Source organism: Perca flavescens, chromosome 10 (genome assembly GCF_004354835.1).
Source record: "Perca flavescens isolate YP-PL-M2 chromosome 10, PFLA_1.0, whole genome shotgun sequence".
NCBI classification, from domain to species: Eukaryota; Metazoa; Chordata; class Actinopteri; order Perciformes; family Percidae; genus Perca; species Perca flavescens.
In genome coordinates this window covers 35577028-35593156 of record NC_041340.1, presented here as the reverse complement: position 1 = coordinate 35593156, position 16129 = coordinate 35577028, and the positions used below count along the sequence as shown (strand labels likewise).

Genomic DNA, 16129 nt, shown 5'->3' with positions numbered 1-16129 from the left:
GGTCCGTGCTCCGTCTCTCTTCCAGTTAAAGGGTCTTTGGCTTAAAAACATTGAAAACCCCTGTCTTAGAGGGCGGGCAAATCAAAATCAATATTTCAGATACAATCATCTTACCTGAACCATGTAAAATTAGATCTTCAGTTGGGATGATGTACACAACGATACACTCAAGTCTGAAACCTACTGTAGTGGACTTGAGAGAGCCTTTCATGATTTCCTTTTTTTATTTAGCATGAGAGGCTCTCATTAGGTCTGCTAATAACAGTTATCAATTAATCTATTGATTATTTTCTTTTGCATGTAACTGATGTCTTTAGTCCCTGAAATGATAATGCTCCTCACAAGTTCCCAAAGTCCAATATCATGTATTCCAATTGCCTATTAAGAGAAAAAATTACTTATCTTCATAAATGACTAAATTAAGATAAAATGTACTTTATTGATACCACACAGGGACATTGAAGACAAAGACAAACACAAATACAATCATCATAAATGGCTCAAATCTGTGTGCGCTTGTCATATATTATTAGAGTCATATTACACAGAACATTTCACGTTTTATTTTCATATGACTTAAATAAGTATAAATGAAAAAGTTCTATGTCAATGTTATTATGTACCAGTGAACAGGGGATTCCTGTCAGTATAGGCTACAATACAATTGTTGACCTTTTTTCAGTTATGTGCATCAACAAACACATTGCTGTCCTTTATGAGTAGATTGTATTCAAGTATTTTAAAAGTGATTGAAAATTGAGATATAGGCCAATTGCATATTTAAAAAAGAAAAAGTTGTCTTACTCTCAAAGACCATGCGAACCCCCGTGAAGCTTTGGCAACCCCTAATGGGGGTCGAGACCTCCAGGTTCGGAACCAATGTCTTCGATACTTACTACACAAAGAAAAAAGAGTGGAGAAACCTCAGGAAGAGCAACAGAGGAGGGGGTTCACTTCCAGGACAGACAGACATAAAATATGTGTTGTATATATCGAAATAGCAAATATTTTATACATCTTAAATGTAATAAGTGAGAGGTTGAGGCAATATATCAAAGTGTTTGAATGGAAGACTGTGGATCTGAGGAGACATAGAGCAACTTCCAGGTGCCACCAAGAATCTGGACCACTGAGCCTCTTCTGTACCACAGAGACAGACCTGCAGGTGGACAGACTGCACATACAGTTCAATTCACTTTATTTGTCATTTAACTGAGTACTTGCATATTCAGAAGAAACGAAAAGTTGTTTCTCATCAGTCGCAGTGCAAATTAAAGGGGTGATAGAATTATTATATAGGGTATTTTACACTGTTCCTTAAGGTCTCCTAATGGGGTATGTAACATTGGTTGGGCTGAAAATTGCCTGAATGCTATTTTATTAGGCCCTTAACTACCCTGTGAATATAGCTCTATTCGGAACAAGAGCTTTTCTTCCAAATATGGTATGCTCATGAATATTCAGAATGAGCTGCGCGCTGATTGGTTTGAGCAAACTACATAGAAACACATGGAAGACTCGACAGCAGGTCTCATATTTCAGACACTGCAAAGTTATACATTGTTTGTTGGGCTATTTCGTTATTAAATTCACTTCTGAGACTTTTTTAAGCGAGAAATCAACTATATAAAGCTCAAATATGGGCCGTTTTACGAAAATTGATGGCCAATTTCAAATTTGGTAAGACTGTGTGTCGGATTTCAACGCCGGTGCTGCCTGTGTTGCTGCCTCCCCGCCCGGCCTGCCTTCCTTCACAGACCCCGGCCTGCTATGAGGTACTTGGAGCTCCGTCACGACTGGCAGCCCATAGCACTCCATATCGGCGCAAAGTCACCGTCTTTTGGGCTAATGGACAACCAAATGCCGCTGCCCTGACAGAGCTTCAGGGCCTGTAACTCCCCGCTTCCTGCTAGCTAAATGGCCCGTGTGTGAGAGTGAGAGCGCGGTCAGCGAGCTTTTTGCACCAGCAATCTCTTACCACATGTTACACACATGTCACGCCACTTATACAACATCTACCTAAATGTCTTATAAAGCTAACAACGGTGTCCGATTTCAAATTAATGAATATTTGTGAAGACTAGGTGTTTCGTTAGCTGCGGCTGACCCTTCAATCCTAGCTAGCTATGTGTAGCTAGCTACAAATCACGGATAGTTAGCTTCATTTTTGGCGTCATTTGAGTATATTTACAGTTTGAATTTCGTCACGCCACGTATACAACATCTACCTAAGGGTCTTATAAAGCTAACAACGGTGTCCGATTTCAAGTTAATGAATATTTGTGAAGACTAGCTAGGTGTTTCGTTAGCTGCGGCTGTCCCTTCAATCCTAGCTAGCTATGTGTAGCTACAAATCCCGGATAGTTAGCTTCATTTTTGGCGTAATTCGAGTATATTTACAGTTTGAATTTTGTCACGTGTTAGGTTGTAAAAAGTTAAAACCATGCTTATGTTTTATGTTTTAAATAATAAATTGTATGCTGCAGTCAGGTTATGAAAATAGGAATGGAATCTAGAATGACTAGCCTACTAAAGGTAAAAACAGCTGGTTATTTCTCTCCCCCTCTCTTCCTGTTTCTTGCAGATAGATTAGGTTAAAACCAACTATTAACATATGAAGAGAAACGTCTCTTTGAGTCTCCAACCTCCTGGTGCCAAGTCTGGGTTAGAACAAAGGAAATGCAAACTCTGTAAACTTGAATATAATCAGCACTACCAAGATAAATGAACTTTGTCTGTGACCTGGAGTTAATCTAATCAGAGGTTAGTCCTTAACCTGAGAGACATCTGACCAATAGGGGAAGATTTCATTTTGAGGAACCACCCAGGTGTAGGGGAATATATGAATGATCCGGAGAACGTCTCAGGACTGTTTTTATGTGACTCCACAAGGAGAATCATAGATTCAGTCCGCTGTCAGCTGCATTTGTTTTGTCATGTCACGGTACTGTGGACCTGGAACCCGACAAGGGAACAAGGTTCTGCAGTCCGCTGGTCTCAGTGTATTGTTTTGTCGTTTTCATGCAGTTTCATTAAACCTTTTGCTTAACTTTCAATTTGACCCCAGCCTCTCCTTTCTCCTCAGGAATCGAAGAACACGTCTTTTAGAGATATTAACAATTGGTGAGCCCTGACGTGATTTTTGGAGGACGAAAGGAAAAAGGCAAATTGAAAGACTGGATCATGGTGACTTGCTGAATTTTCACATGGGCCCAGACAACTGAGAGGTGAGCAGAAAACCTGTTGTAATCAAAACACTGCAGAGCTTATATAGTAAATGTTTTAGATGTGAAAATTCAGCAGCATCAACTGGTAAGTCTATTAAAATCTGTAAAAGTAATTGATAAAAGTAATGCCCAATTAAGAACTACGTTGAGAGCAATAAGTCAAAAATAATTGTATGTGATTTGTGTGTGATTTATGTGGTGATGGGAAGCTTAAATGGCCTGTGAAATCCATGGTATTATTAGGCTAATGCACACAAAATAAGCCCATAGAAGTCGGCCGAGGTGAAGCCTTTGAAAGTGTTGGTACCGTGTGCATAGCCTATAGATGTCCGTACAGTCGGCCGGGGTGGAGCCCCTGAAAAAAATATTAAAATGTCCGTGAAGTCGGGCGGAGTATTAGAGTTTGAAAAGAATAAGTACAAGTTCGTAAACAGCTGGTCGAATTAGACTCTGAAAAATTTTAAATAAAAGACCGCGAGGGCGGCAACAGTGTAAGTCTCTGTAAGGCACGGAGGAAAGATTAAGACTTTTTCAAAGCCAGTTTAATAACTGTGAGGTATAGGACCTGGTAAAGCTGACGTTGAGTGACGACAGGCGTAAAGCGCCATGGGAAGACATCTCAGCGGTGGGGTTTGTGGACGTGTTGAGGTTACAGACGCAGTATGGTTGTGGATGTTCGTTTGTGTTGAGTTTTGCATTGGAAATTCCATTTCCTGAGTGGTGTAAAGAACAGCGACTCCATCTGGTTGGTAAATCATTACAACAGAGCGTCTACTAAAACCAGCTAGGGGTCAGACTATGGAAAAATACAGTAGCTAAACTAGAGAAATTAAATTTCTTTAGAGATTGCATTGTGAATGCTTTATGATTGAAAGGCTAACTAGATGGCTGTTTTGATTTTTGTGGAAAAGGGTGGATCAGTGAGAATGGATGAAATAGTGGAAATGGATTAATCGGTATGAATGTCTTTGGAAGAGTTGGGGCGCCGACCCTGAACGTATTAAAGATGTGGAAATGTTTTAAAGTTTCAGTGGAGTTTCTCAGTGAATGCATGAATGAGAAGCAGTTGAAAATGGGAGCAAAATGTCTGCTCAGAGTTTTTGTGAATTAATGTTTGTTGCTCCAATGTTTCAGGTAGTTGAGATAAGGCAAGGCAATTTTATTTATATAGCACATTTCAGCACAAGGCAACTCGATGTAATTTTATTCACAGGTGAAAGCAGCCTCCAGATTCCTGCTGATAAAGTCATTCAGCCTGATGACGTCATCTGTTCAAGGGGTCCAGGTCCAGGTGGAGAGAATCATACAAGGTGCGGTTGGGCATCAGCGCTGCAGTGGAGACTCATCACAAGGAACCATGTTCACACTCCAACAACAGTCCAGCAGAGTGTCAAGGGGAGTCCGAGTTCAGACGCCGACGGAGAAAACCAACAATGCTGACTTCTAGCCTACAGACCAGATCATTCCTGCAATGGTTTCCTGACAGAGCAGGGAGACTGGAGTCCCTGCTGAAGCACCGGGAAAGCTAAGGATGGCTTTTTCCCTACAGGCAGCACACCCAGTGCACCCAAATCTTGATGTTTCAGAAACAGGAGCTGTCCTGTTTCTGAAAAGGAGGGAGAAACGTTTCTGTGACATCAAGAAATACTTAGAACATTCAAATTTTTTCAAAGTAAAGATAGTTACCTTTATGGATCAGGTGGCTGCTCTAAAAGGTCTCTGAGAGACTCAAGTCTTTTCTGCTGATGATTCTGCTTCATTACGTCTTCATGGGATGTAACTCACATACATCACTAGCACAGCAAGAAGGACACCAACGCCAACAAGGGGAGTGAGGAGAATTGAGCCAGCGGTAAAAGAGACCCTGGGCTCCCCTCTGATCTGTCACCAAAGGGATTGTTGACTCCAGAGTTTTGGGCCAATTCTCCAGACAGCCCACTTAAGGCTGCTAGGGCCTTGGTAACAATGCCATCTGGTCCTGTGTTGTCCGGAATCATACCCATGTATGTAATACTCTTGTCTCCGTGGGTGTTCCCAGGCGCACGCCCTTCTTCATCACTAAACGTGTTTCCAAACAGAAGGCACAAACACAGCAGCTCTAGCACAAACTTCATATTGTTGATTTAGTAACTGTATTCGCTGGTAAAGGGCCAGAATTTTCAGCCAATTCTTCGGACAGAAAGGATGAGGGCATTTTTATTTACAGCAGCTGCAGCTGAGCTGGCGCGCAAATGTGACGTCAAGAGTGCGCCACAGCCTGCTAGGGTTTTTGTGCATGAGAATGAACCAGCAGCAATCCGAGATTTTGTCCCAATTTTCATATTGGACAACAAGGAACTTTCAAAATCTTGATTTCAGACTTTTTTCCCCAGTGTGCATCTTTCACTAATGGACAATGATTAAGAATGTTTTTCTGTGCTTGCTCCATCTGAACTGACAGCATATATTGAAGTATGTGTTTATCAGTTTTTAGCTCTTTTGTGATTAGGATCACAAAGATCAAACCTAATGCATTCTTTCCTTGAGCCAGATAAGATATTTTTTTGCCATTGAATAGATTTCAACCCATTCGATTGTATTACAGATTTGAGACTACTTATTACTTGTGCAGTATTTGAAGTGCAGTGTGGAAAGTTGAATTTATGTTTTCCCTTCCATTGTTTTTACCTGGTCAACAGCTTTAATATCTTCTGATTTAATTAAGTGTATCTGTTTTTGTTTCAAATGGAATGCTAGTCACTAATCACGGAGTAAAACCAGCTAAACATATTTTGTTAAGAGAAATAACCTTGTTGATACAAGATGAGGAGTCAGAGGACATGAATTTCTTTTATAGATTATGATTTAGTTCTTACAACTTTGCTAATGTATACATTTGTCATATTTTTATTTAAATGACTGTTTTCAATAACATTTATAATGATATTCACACCTTTTTAAGGTGTGAAGGGGTGGACTGTTAGGTTGTAAAAAGTTGAAACTATGCTTAGGTTTTAAATAATAAATTGTATGCTGCAGTCAGGTTATGAAAATAGGAATGGAATCTAAAATGACTAGCCTACTAAAGGTAAAAACAGCTAGTTATTTCTCTCCCCCTCTCTTCCCGTTTCTTGCAGATAGATTAGGTTAAAACCAACTATTAACATATGAAGAGAAACGTCTCTTTGAGTCTCCAACCTCCTGGTGCCAAGTCTGGGTTAGAACAAAGGAAATGCAAACTCTGTAAACTTGAATATAATCAGCACTACCAAGATAAATGAACTTTGTCTGTGATCTGGAGTTAATCTAATCAGAGGTGTGTCCTTAACCTGAGAGACATCTGACCAATAGGGGAAGATTTCATTTTGAGGAACCACCCAGGTGTAGGGGAATATATGAATGATCCGGAGAATGAATGAATGAATGAATGAATATATATATGAATATATATATATAAAAATTTAGCATTCGTCACAAATAAGAAAGAAAAAGGAAACCTAATCAGGGGCTGAGGCCTACTGGTGGGGAGGGCAGGTGAAAGGGTTCACCCAGACACAGTGAAATCACCAAATCCAAGAAAACACAGCACACAAGAAGGAAGACCACCACCAACCACGTCACCAGCACCACCACCAGCCTGCAGCCACTGGAAAGGACAAACAAAAAGGAGGTTACAACAAAATTAATCTCAAAAATGTACAACAAAACAGGAAATAATTCACAAAATCAGGTTAACCAAAACAATAAAATAAACAAAAACAATAATACAAACTAAAGGATTAACTCCTCAGTCAGTTGGTTAAAATTAAAGGAATAAAGAAGTTAAAAGTGTGGTGTTGGCAATTCACCATGCGCACCAAAAGCCAGCAACAACAGTGCCAAGCAGTAGCGACACGCTGTATAGTTCACTGCAAAAACAAAGCTGTGCAGTTAGCAGCCGAGGCACAGCAGCAGACAAGGCTCTGTAGGCAAAGCTGTACATTCAGCGGCAGAGAGTAGACTGTAGTTAGCAGCAGAGAAAGCTGTACCATTAGCAGCATTTAGCAGTGGAGACAAAACAGCAGCGGCCCCAATCAGCTGGTGGTGGAGTCACATCAATCACCACCTGTATACTTCGGCCAGCTGATGAGCATTCCCTGTCAATGAACATAAAATTAGCATGGCTAAGCTACATTAATAAAGGTTTTTGGGGGCTAGATTTAAGGTAGCATACCTGTTTTCATAGTCAAACCTGCACAGCGAGAGGGAGGGAGAGAAAGACCCACACGACAGCAGACATCTACCTGTGACCACACTAGTATTAGCTACAGGATAGTACTCGGTTTAACACAGAGAGAGAGATTGAACACTTAACCACCGCTCGAGAAAACCAGGAACTAAAAACGGAGCACGCCACACGGAGCACTCGGTCGCTGCTTTGCAGTGAAAACACGCAGGCTTTAAGCATGAGGACATAATGATAAATAGGCCGAACCAAAGCAATAGCCGCAGCAGTAGCGCGGAGCATTACCTGCACAGACAGATATCTGACCCAGAAATGATGCAGCAGTGGGAGCGTGAGAAGGAAGGCCGCACTTATATACTGCCGCCCTAGTGGTCAGCAGTTGCAATTAACTGCAACAAGACAACCTTATTTCTACACTGCTACATTCTGTTTTCAAGTTAATAAATATTTGTGAATTTCAGAGGAATTCTAAGAGGAGGCTAGCTAACTCTCATTGATAGAGCTACATCCAGCCGCAGGCTCTATCAATGAGACACGCAGACAAGCGGCATTTATTTCCCCAATCATTTGTTTAAATAACTCAACACATTATAATTACACACATTATAAGATTAACTGAAACCTGTGGTAAGAGATTGCTGGTGTAACAAGCTCGCTGACCGCGCTCTCACTCACATACACCGGGCATTTAGCTAGCAGGAAGAGGGGAGCTGCAGGCCCTGGAGCTCTGTCAGAGCAGTGACGTTTGGTAGTCGTCCATTAGCCCAAAAACGGTGACTTTGCGCGGGTATGGAGTGCCGTGGGCTGCCAGCCTAACGGAGCTCAATCGAGCTCACAGCAGGCCGGGGTCTGTGAAGGAAGGCAGGTCGGGCGGCGAGGCAGCACTGGCGCTGAACTCCAACACACAGTTGGACAAAATTTGCAATTAGCCATCCATTTTTGTAAAGCGGCCCATATTTGAGCTTTATATATACTATACATACTATACAAAGTTTCAGAAGTGAATTTTGTAATCTGCGTGACCTAGATTCAGAAGACTATCTGATCTCAGGTCAGTTGTGTAGCCTATGTAAATGTTGGGTGTGACTGTTCTCTTAATACACCCATGGGCGTGACAAAGTTACAGGTCTTGGGAGGTTGACGTCAACTTCCTGCTTTGTTGAGATTTGTCCGTTTTCAGCGGCAGTTTCAAAATATGAGATTTTCATAGTAAAGGGGTGTCAATGGGATTTTGAGCTTCTATGTCCTATTTACCCACCCAACTGTCGTTATTCAACTATGACAAGGTAAAATCGGTTTTGCATTCTATCAACCCTTTAATAAAACAGAAATAAATACTTATAAGTTAAAAAACGATATATAATAAAAGAGTTTAAAAACAAACAATTCAGACAGCATAATCAGTCCATAAAATAGGAACATTTCTAAATACATACACACAAGTTGTGTTGCTGTTGTGGAGCTGATAACGTGTGAAGAACAGTAATGTGCTGCTTAACAAATCAGTTTCTTCAAATTTAGAGTGATACAACCACCACATATCGAACCCTCACGTTACAAGCGTCTTGTCATCCTTCTGCGTCCACGGGGCCAGGCAGGTGGGGACAGTGTCAGTGAACAGTTAGATTACTGTGAGAAGAACTCTTTCACTCTGAAATAAAGACAAGTTTTGTAACGTTGTTGAGAGAATGTATCTACTGGTTTACCCAGCTTCACTGCTGAGTAGGGCAGAGTAAGCTAATGACACCACGTATCTAGACACAACACGGTCTCACGGCAGTTCGTGAAGCAGTCACGTTATTTTTAATCTATTGATTCGTGTACACGGACACGATTATGTCGTTTATTTTGTGTTGCTGAGAACGTAATGTATTTGTGCTGGTCAGCACGTAATGGGAAGCACCTATAAGGAGGTTAGGTTTCGGGGTTTTGGCAAAGAAGAACGGGGAAACGACATGCCACATGCCGGGACACGAGCCGCGGTCTCCGGGGTGAAAGTCCTGTGTTGTTTGATCCATCCACCACCCCACCCAACCTCCCTATGCTGATTTTTGGCATTTCATACTACAATGCAATCACAGAGGGCTTGTAGCATGTGGACGCGCCGACAGTTTTGTTGTCATTACTTAGAATTCCTCATGAGGGAGACAGAAACGACGCACTATAGCTTTAAGTAAATTTTCCTGATGATAATTAAATACTTTTACTTAAGTAACATTTTGAATGCAGGACTTTTACTTGTAACAGAAGTTTTTTTACAGTGTGGTATTAGAACTTTTACTTAAGTAAAGGATCTGAATACTTCTTCCACCACTGATAGACACTGACTGTGACTCACCTTATGAATCTCTTCTCCCACTTGCTTATTCTTTCCCTGGGCTGCTCTGGTGAAGAGGCGGGAACTCTTGGGCCATGTTTAGCCACCCACCTCTCATTGCGTTCCTTTTCCTTGTGTTTCAGCACCTCTTTTGTGGTATCTTTTTACTTCCCACTGAGCATCCAGGTGTTTATTTTACACTCTGCCTCTGCTTGTCTGCCTTTTTCTCTGCTCTGTCTCAGCTCGGGTCATTGGTCGAGCCATGTAGGAAGCTACGCCAGCAAAGAAGAGGCCAGAGGAGAAGATGTGTATAATAGAACACCAAGTGTTTATTGATTTACAAAATTATGAACTAAATTAGATCATGGAAGCCATTTTTAAATGGGAAGAATATATTTCGAAGCCAAATTCCTGTCTTGGTACATGCATTAGCAGGCATGGCTTCCCTATACCAGTATGGTGGCTGCGATGACGCCCACATCACGGCCAACATAAGGAACCAGCATCAGAATAAGGCTGTATAATTACCATAGCTAACAAAGTAAGAGCTTCCTTGTACTGTTCATCTTACACACAAAAACAATGTGGTTAACACAAAACATATGTTGCACATGCAAGCTTGAGTGACTCTTTCCCTTTTCCAAAATTTCAAACAGATGGCATGTGAAAATATTCATTTTTCCTCTGTTTGAAAATCTGTTGCTGCTTTTGGAAAGTTTGTCTAAAATCTGTTTTATAGCCTAATCATCAGGAATTATGAAGGAACCAATAACAAGCTAAGTATTACGCAGTGTTCCGGAGCACCTCAGTGCTTTCAGAAAACCTTGTGAAATAGGAACCAACTCGGGATGCCACAGTGGGAAAAGTCCATCCTCTGGCATTACTTGCTTTGTCTTTGTTATCCAATGGAGAGGTTAACCACTTACCTAATCGGGAGATTTTTCTTAGACAATCTTTTCTAATACAGCTTTTTGGCAGACATTTTGACATCTCAGGATAATCACAGATGTAATTAAAAATAAGAATAACAATTGCAGGAAGGTCTTACTGGGACTCTTATTGAAACAAAGCAATGGTAACCACTGTGCTCACCCCCATATGACAAATATGAAAAAGAACATTTTGCTGCAATGCTTTGAACCTGAGTAAATATTGTCATTCATAAGGTTATATTCTGTCTGCTGTGTAACTGTAATTGTTCCTCTGTATTTACAGTGAAAACGTCTACAACTCTAGAACATGTATAGACAGTAATATATTTTAGCGTGTGTTGATTATAAGTCCACACAACTCTTCTAAAAATTTGGATTTGAAGCTGTGCAGCCTCTAGAATAGATAGCTTTGACTGAGGTGGAAGTGCTTTCTGATTTCCTTCAGCCCAGTTGTTCGGTCTGAACACTTAAAAAAGTTCACCCTGAATAGGGCATTGTCTCCACTTCTGGGGCCCTCTGCGAAGCTCACATAATGTTAGCTCGTCTATCTGCGGAACCTCAATTGGACCCTTTATATTCAGTTCACTTTCTGTTTTAATTTGCAATAGCCAGAACAGCTCTTAGTTAAATTGTATCCCTTTTTCTGATGTTAAGTCTCATTTTGTGCCTTTTCCTCAACAGTAATACAATAACAGTAACTTTTTAGTAAGTTTTGTTACCCAATTTGTTTTTGTGTGTCTTGTGTAAGTACTTTTGTTGGTTTTCATTCAAACATTTTGTTTTTAAATTACATTTGAAATATTTGTAAGTCTGTAAATTACTTTTTTTGGTGCAGTTCCCGGCCTGTTTGGAACGGGTCGATTGCCCTCTTTTCACAGCAGACATTTTGACTTGTCATAGTAAGAAAAGCACAGGTGTTACTAATAAAATGAGCAATGGCTCTGTTTCAGTGTCCCAGTGAGCCATGACAGTGTTACAGTGAGCCAGCCTTCACGGATGGAGCCACGGTGCCTCTGCAAAATAGCTTCCGGAAGGAATTTGTTTTGGTGGAACATGTGTATGTTTAAAGTTTGTTTTAGTCGTTCAACAGAAAACTCAGATTGGACAGATAGTCTAGCTAGCTATCTGGATTTACCCTGCAGAGATCTGAGGAGCAGTTAACCATAGTCCTCATAAATCCACCGGAGTTTAGAACGCCAACACAAAGGAAAAGGAAGGTGACGGACATCGGCTGAAAAGACATGCATCCGGCGGAATTTCCTGCGGCACCAGAGCAATCCCGGAAGTGAAACGTCGTGGATGTAGACTAGGGTGGGACAACTTCCACCTTTGCCATTCCTATGACTGTAATACATGGACTCCCCACATAGATCTACACAACTTCAACCTGTGCAGAGGTCTAATCAGCGGGCCTTAAATAGGAATGATGTCCTGTGTAAATATAACATTACTTACAGTAGCAAATAATTGACTCAAGTAGTCTGTACCTGCACACACAGTCCTGAGAAAAAGGTCTAAACAAGTGAAAACACCTACGGGGGTGTGTTTGTGTAGGCCCTTTAGGTACAATGGTATCTAAGTGATGTAGGGTAACTTCCTTAAAGGTCCCATGGCATGTTTTTTAACATCAGTATGCATTCCCCCAGCCTGCCTATGGTCCCCAAGTGGCTAGAAATGGTTATAGGTGTAAACCGAGCCCTGGGTACCCTGCTCTGCCTTATGATGTCATAAGGGGAAAGGTTACCTCCCCTTTCTCTGCTTTGCCCGCCCAGATAATTTGGCCCACCCATGAGAGAGAGACATCATGGCTTTCAAACGAGCAAAGTGGCAGTTGGCCCCTTCAGATACAGTATTAGAGGACCACTAAGGTCTATATAAAAGAGACTTCAGATACAGTATTAGGGGACCACTAAGGTCTATATAAAAGAGACTTCAGATACAGTATTAGGGGACCACTAAGGTCTATATAAAAGAGACTTCAGATACAGTATTAGGGGACCACTAAGGTCTATATAAAAGAGACTTCAGATACAGTATTAGGGGACCACTAAGGTCTATATAAAAGAGACTTCAGATACAGTATTAGGGGACCACTAAGATCTATATGAAAACATTTAAAGAGCACCATGTCATGGGACCTTTAAACTGTAAAAAAATGGTTGTTGTATAATCATATTACTGAAGCACTTTAAAGTTCAAAGTTTTCACCCTACTACTCAGCTATTATTGACGACTCCATTGAGTGCACTTGTCTTTTTAATGTTCAGAAGCAGCTTTTCAGCATGAAAAGTACAAGATTATAGTTTTCCCGTAGCTCCAAGGGGGTTTCAACTTGGATTTATACATCTCCCATGGATAAAATCTTATTTTCCTCTTCCTTTGTTTGTAATTTATTTTAAGATACATAAATTAGTTGAAAACAACCTGGAAATTAAAATATCAATTCCCTACTCTCTAGATAGGGGCTGTATGTATGTATGTATGTATAAACCTGATTAGACAAAACCTGTCGACTCAAATCTGTTAATTAGAGAACATCTTTTTGCACAGATCAGTGAAGCAGCCTCCACAGTGTGTTAGCGCACGTCGATGGATCACCATTACCTTCATTGTAATGACAGAGGAAGCCCAGCTGTTAGGATTTGTGCGACACGGGTTACAAATCAACCTTAAGCAGGTAAATGCGCCATAAATCTTCAGGCTACTGCTTTGTCAGTTCATGCTGGAGCTCACTGTGAGCTGCAGGTGCTGTTGGGACATCTGATGAGCCCATACGCGTGGTGGATAGTTGGAGCCTGCCAAGTTGTAATGCACAGCTCCTCACTAAGGCACACCATCACGCATCCTTGGATATTTTAGCAGGAATTCATTCATTCAAGATGTCCTGACTGTTGGACCCTGGGACAGGTTTCATACAGACACACCAATGGATGTGAGGTATGAAGTTGTCAAAACTCCACACAAAAAGGCTGGGTACTAACTGCTGGCAATCATATTGCCTCACATTAAAGGGAAACAAAAGCCCTGACACAGAATCAACTTTGCGCTATTCTTCATGTACTTGAGAGTAAAGTACACATGGATGACTGTCGTCCTAATTTTGGAAATCAGAGCATTAAAGACTGAATTTTGAACATCAAGTTGTTTGAAATCAAGTTGAATTGAATTTAAAATGTGACTGTCCTGGTAGGCTTGTACAAGTTCTAATGTCTGCTGTTAAATAAACCTTGCCAGAGGAGTCGTCTCTGATCTCTCAGACCTGAACCCGTCTACGTCCAGGTTTATCTGTGATGGGCCACAGGAAGGCCTTCATTCATTACGTTTTACACAGAAGCCTGAGTAATAAAGTACTCGTGCTCTCTGCACACCATAACGTAGAACATTGTGTGAGTTTTAATATAATACAGCAGAAACACCTCAAAAGACAACAACAAAACAAACTATACATCTTTAAAACAAATTACACTCTTGACTGTCTGATGCTGTCATGTTATTGTGTTACATTGTCCCTGTTTGTCTGATTTGGGGGCATTGATTGAAAAAAGAATTATCCACTTCATGTCCTTTAGTTAATAATCTTTAAGTAAATGACAATTTATCATACACATTAAAGTCAACCCACCTTAACCATTTAATATAATTAATGTATGTCTAAACATTATTGAGAGACTTATATACAACATATCACTTAAAAAACAAACGAGTTGATTGGAATCTTATTTTACTTCATTTAGACTAGATGGATTCATTCACAGGTTACATCTCTATTTACAAGGCAACTTCAATGTGCAGTATAAATTCATAATTTTAAACTGGATTACACTTTGTTTCAAAATGACTCAGGTGAATACAAGATGGTGTAGCTCCTAAAACTAACAGCAGATGGCACATGAGAGCATGTACATTTGAGGCTTCATTTCAGCAAGCAAGTAAACAAAGACATGTTGTAAATATAGGTATAAAAAAATAAAAGCACGATTTAACGAATTGCACTTGTTTTCACGTCTCAGTTGCATGTGGGTATGTGTAAACTTGGAGGTTAAGAAGTGCAGAAGCAACTACAAAAAAAGCCTTTAGCTGAGCATCACATAATAGAACGTAATACTTTTGCAGGGAGTGCGCATGATTACATTCATTGCAGATGGGTACTTTCAGCCTCTGAAATCCTCAGCACAGGGGAGCTGAAGTTGGACGAGCAGGGAACTAAGTTCTGGGTGCTCAGATAACTAATCTTCTTTCCGCTTTCCCCTTCTGATCCCTGTTCCAGACCGGCCTCCAGTGAGTCCGGCCCCAGCCCGTGTGGCAGAGGCACCAGGCCGTGCAGGAGGCTGTTTCCCAGGTGGGAGTTACATCGAGCCAAGTTGTCAGTCAGATGCTGCATGTACACCTCTTCCAGCTGTTTCTCCAGCAGCCCATTCAGCACAGAGTTAGACATAGGCTCCAAGCCTGATCCGGGTAGATCCAAGCTGTTGTTCACACTGGCCCCGATAACCAGATAACCCTGGTCTGGTATCGATAAGACAGGCTCGCCTCGTGGCCCCTGTTGGGTTGCCCATTCTGGGTGACGCCAGGCATCCGTGGCAAGAGGCTGAGTGTGAAAACCTTGCTGGGGGATGGTGGCTCTCAGTGGGTTGTGTGAGATGCGGCCTGAGTCGGCCACCTGCAGGTCTGGGTACTGGTCCAGGAGGCTACAGCTGTCTAGGAAAACTGTAGGGTCAGGTGGACACCCAGGGATCAAGAGGCCTACAGGACCTTGAGGCACCACCTTTAGTCCCTGGAATTGGGTGGTGTCTAGTTCTTCCTGGTTTGGACCTGATTACAGAAAGTAAACGGGTGATTTGGATGTTTTCAATTTAATTTGGTTTGGTTTGACATTTTTGCTATTTGGCACAAAAGCATTAGTGAGATTATATCTGAGAAAGGAAGAAAATCTTAGTAAAAGAGAAGCAAGTGAACTAGGCCGTGTAAAGTTAACGCTACGAAACCAGTACACATGGTTATAAACTGATCACATACAGGATATGGTTTGTATGATAATAAGGCTGCTTACCTGCTTCAGCTGAATCTGTCTGTAGATCTGTAGAGATGGACTCGGAGAGAATACCGCTGAACTGATCTGTACCAGGAGTGTGTGTCTGCGATCTCTTAATCTTGGAAGCAGTGGCAAACTTTCTCTCCTCCCTGTAACGCAGCACTCTGAGAAAACCTTCAGCCAACATGGCACAGAATGACCGTCCTCCTCCTCTTCTTTTCTCTCTTTGCACTCGTCTTTGCTTCCTATGATTGCCAGTCTTAAGTGCAAATGGCAGTGTTATTGCGAATGCAAATGTAAAGTTCTACTAGCTTGTTTCACTTCTGCAACTGAGAACTGGCCCCTCCACCCCTCGCCACACACTTCCTTTATTAATATGTAACTGAAAATCACAGTTTAGAGAAAAGAGAACAGTAC

The 16129-nt window shown here is 41.3% G+C and overlaps 1 protein-coding gene and 1 long non-coding RNA gene across 2 annotated transcripts; both read right to left on the bottom strand.

Annotated features, from left to right (window-relative positions):
- Window positions 1-4355: 4355 nt before the first annotated feature.
- LOC114563401 (uncharacterized) lies at window positions 4356-5441 on the bottom strand. The gene is made up of 2 exons (XR_003693607.1): window positions 4914-5441; window positions 4356-4833 (listed from the first exon to the last, which is right to left on the bottom strand). It is a non-coding gene; the product is annotated as an uncharacterized LOC114563401 (long non-coding RNA).
- Window positions 5442-14055: 8614 nt separating this feature from the next.
- si:dkey-237j10.2 (uncharacterized) lies at window positions 14056-16008 on the bottom strand. The gene is made up of 2 exons (XM_028589916.1): window positions 15731-16008; window positions 14056-15492 (listed from the first exon to the last, which is right to left on the bottom strand). The coding sequence occupies exons 1-2, from the start codon at window positions 15897-15899 to the stop codon at window positions 14813-14815; spliced, it is 849 nt and encodes a 282-aa protein (XP_028445717.1). The 5' UTR covers window positions 15900-16008; the 3' UTR covers window positions 14056-14812.
- Window positions 16009-16129: the final 121 nt, after the last annotated feature.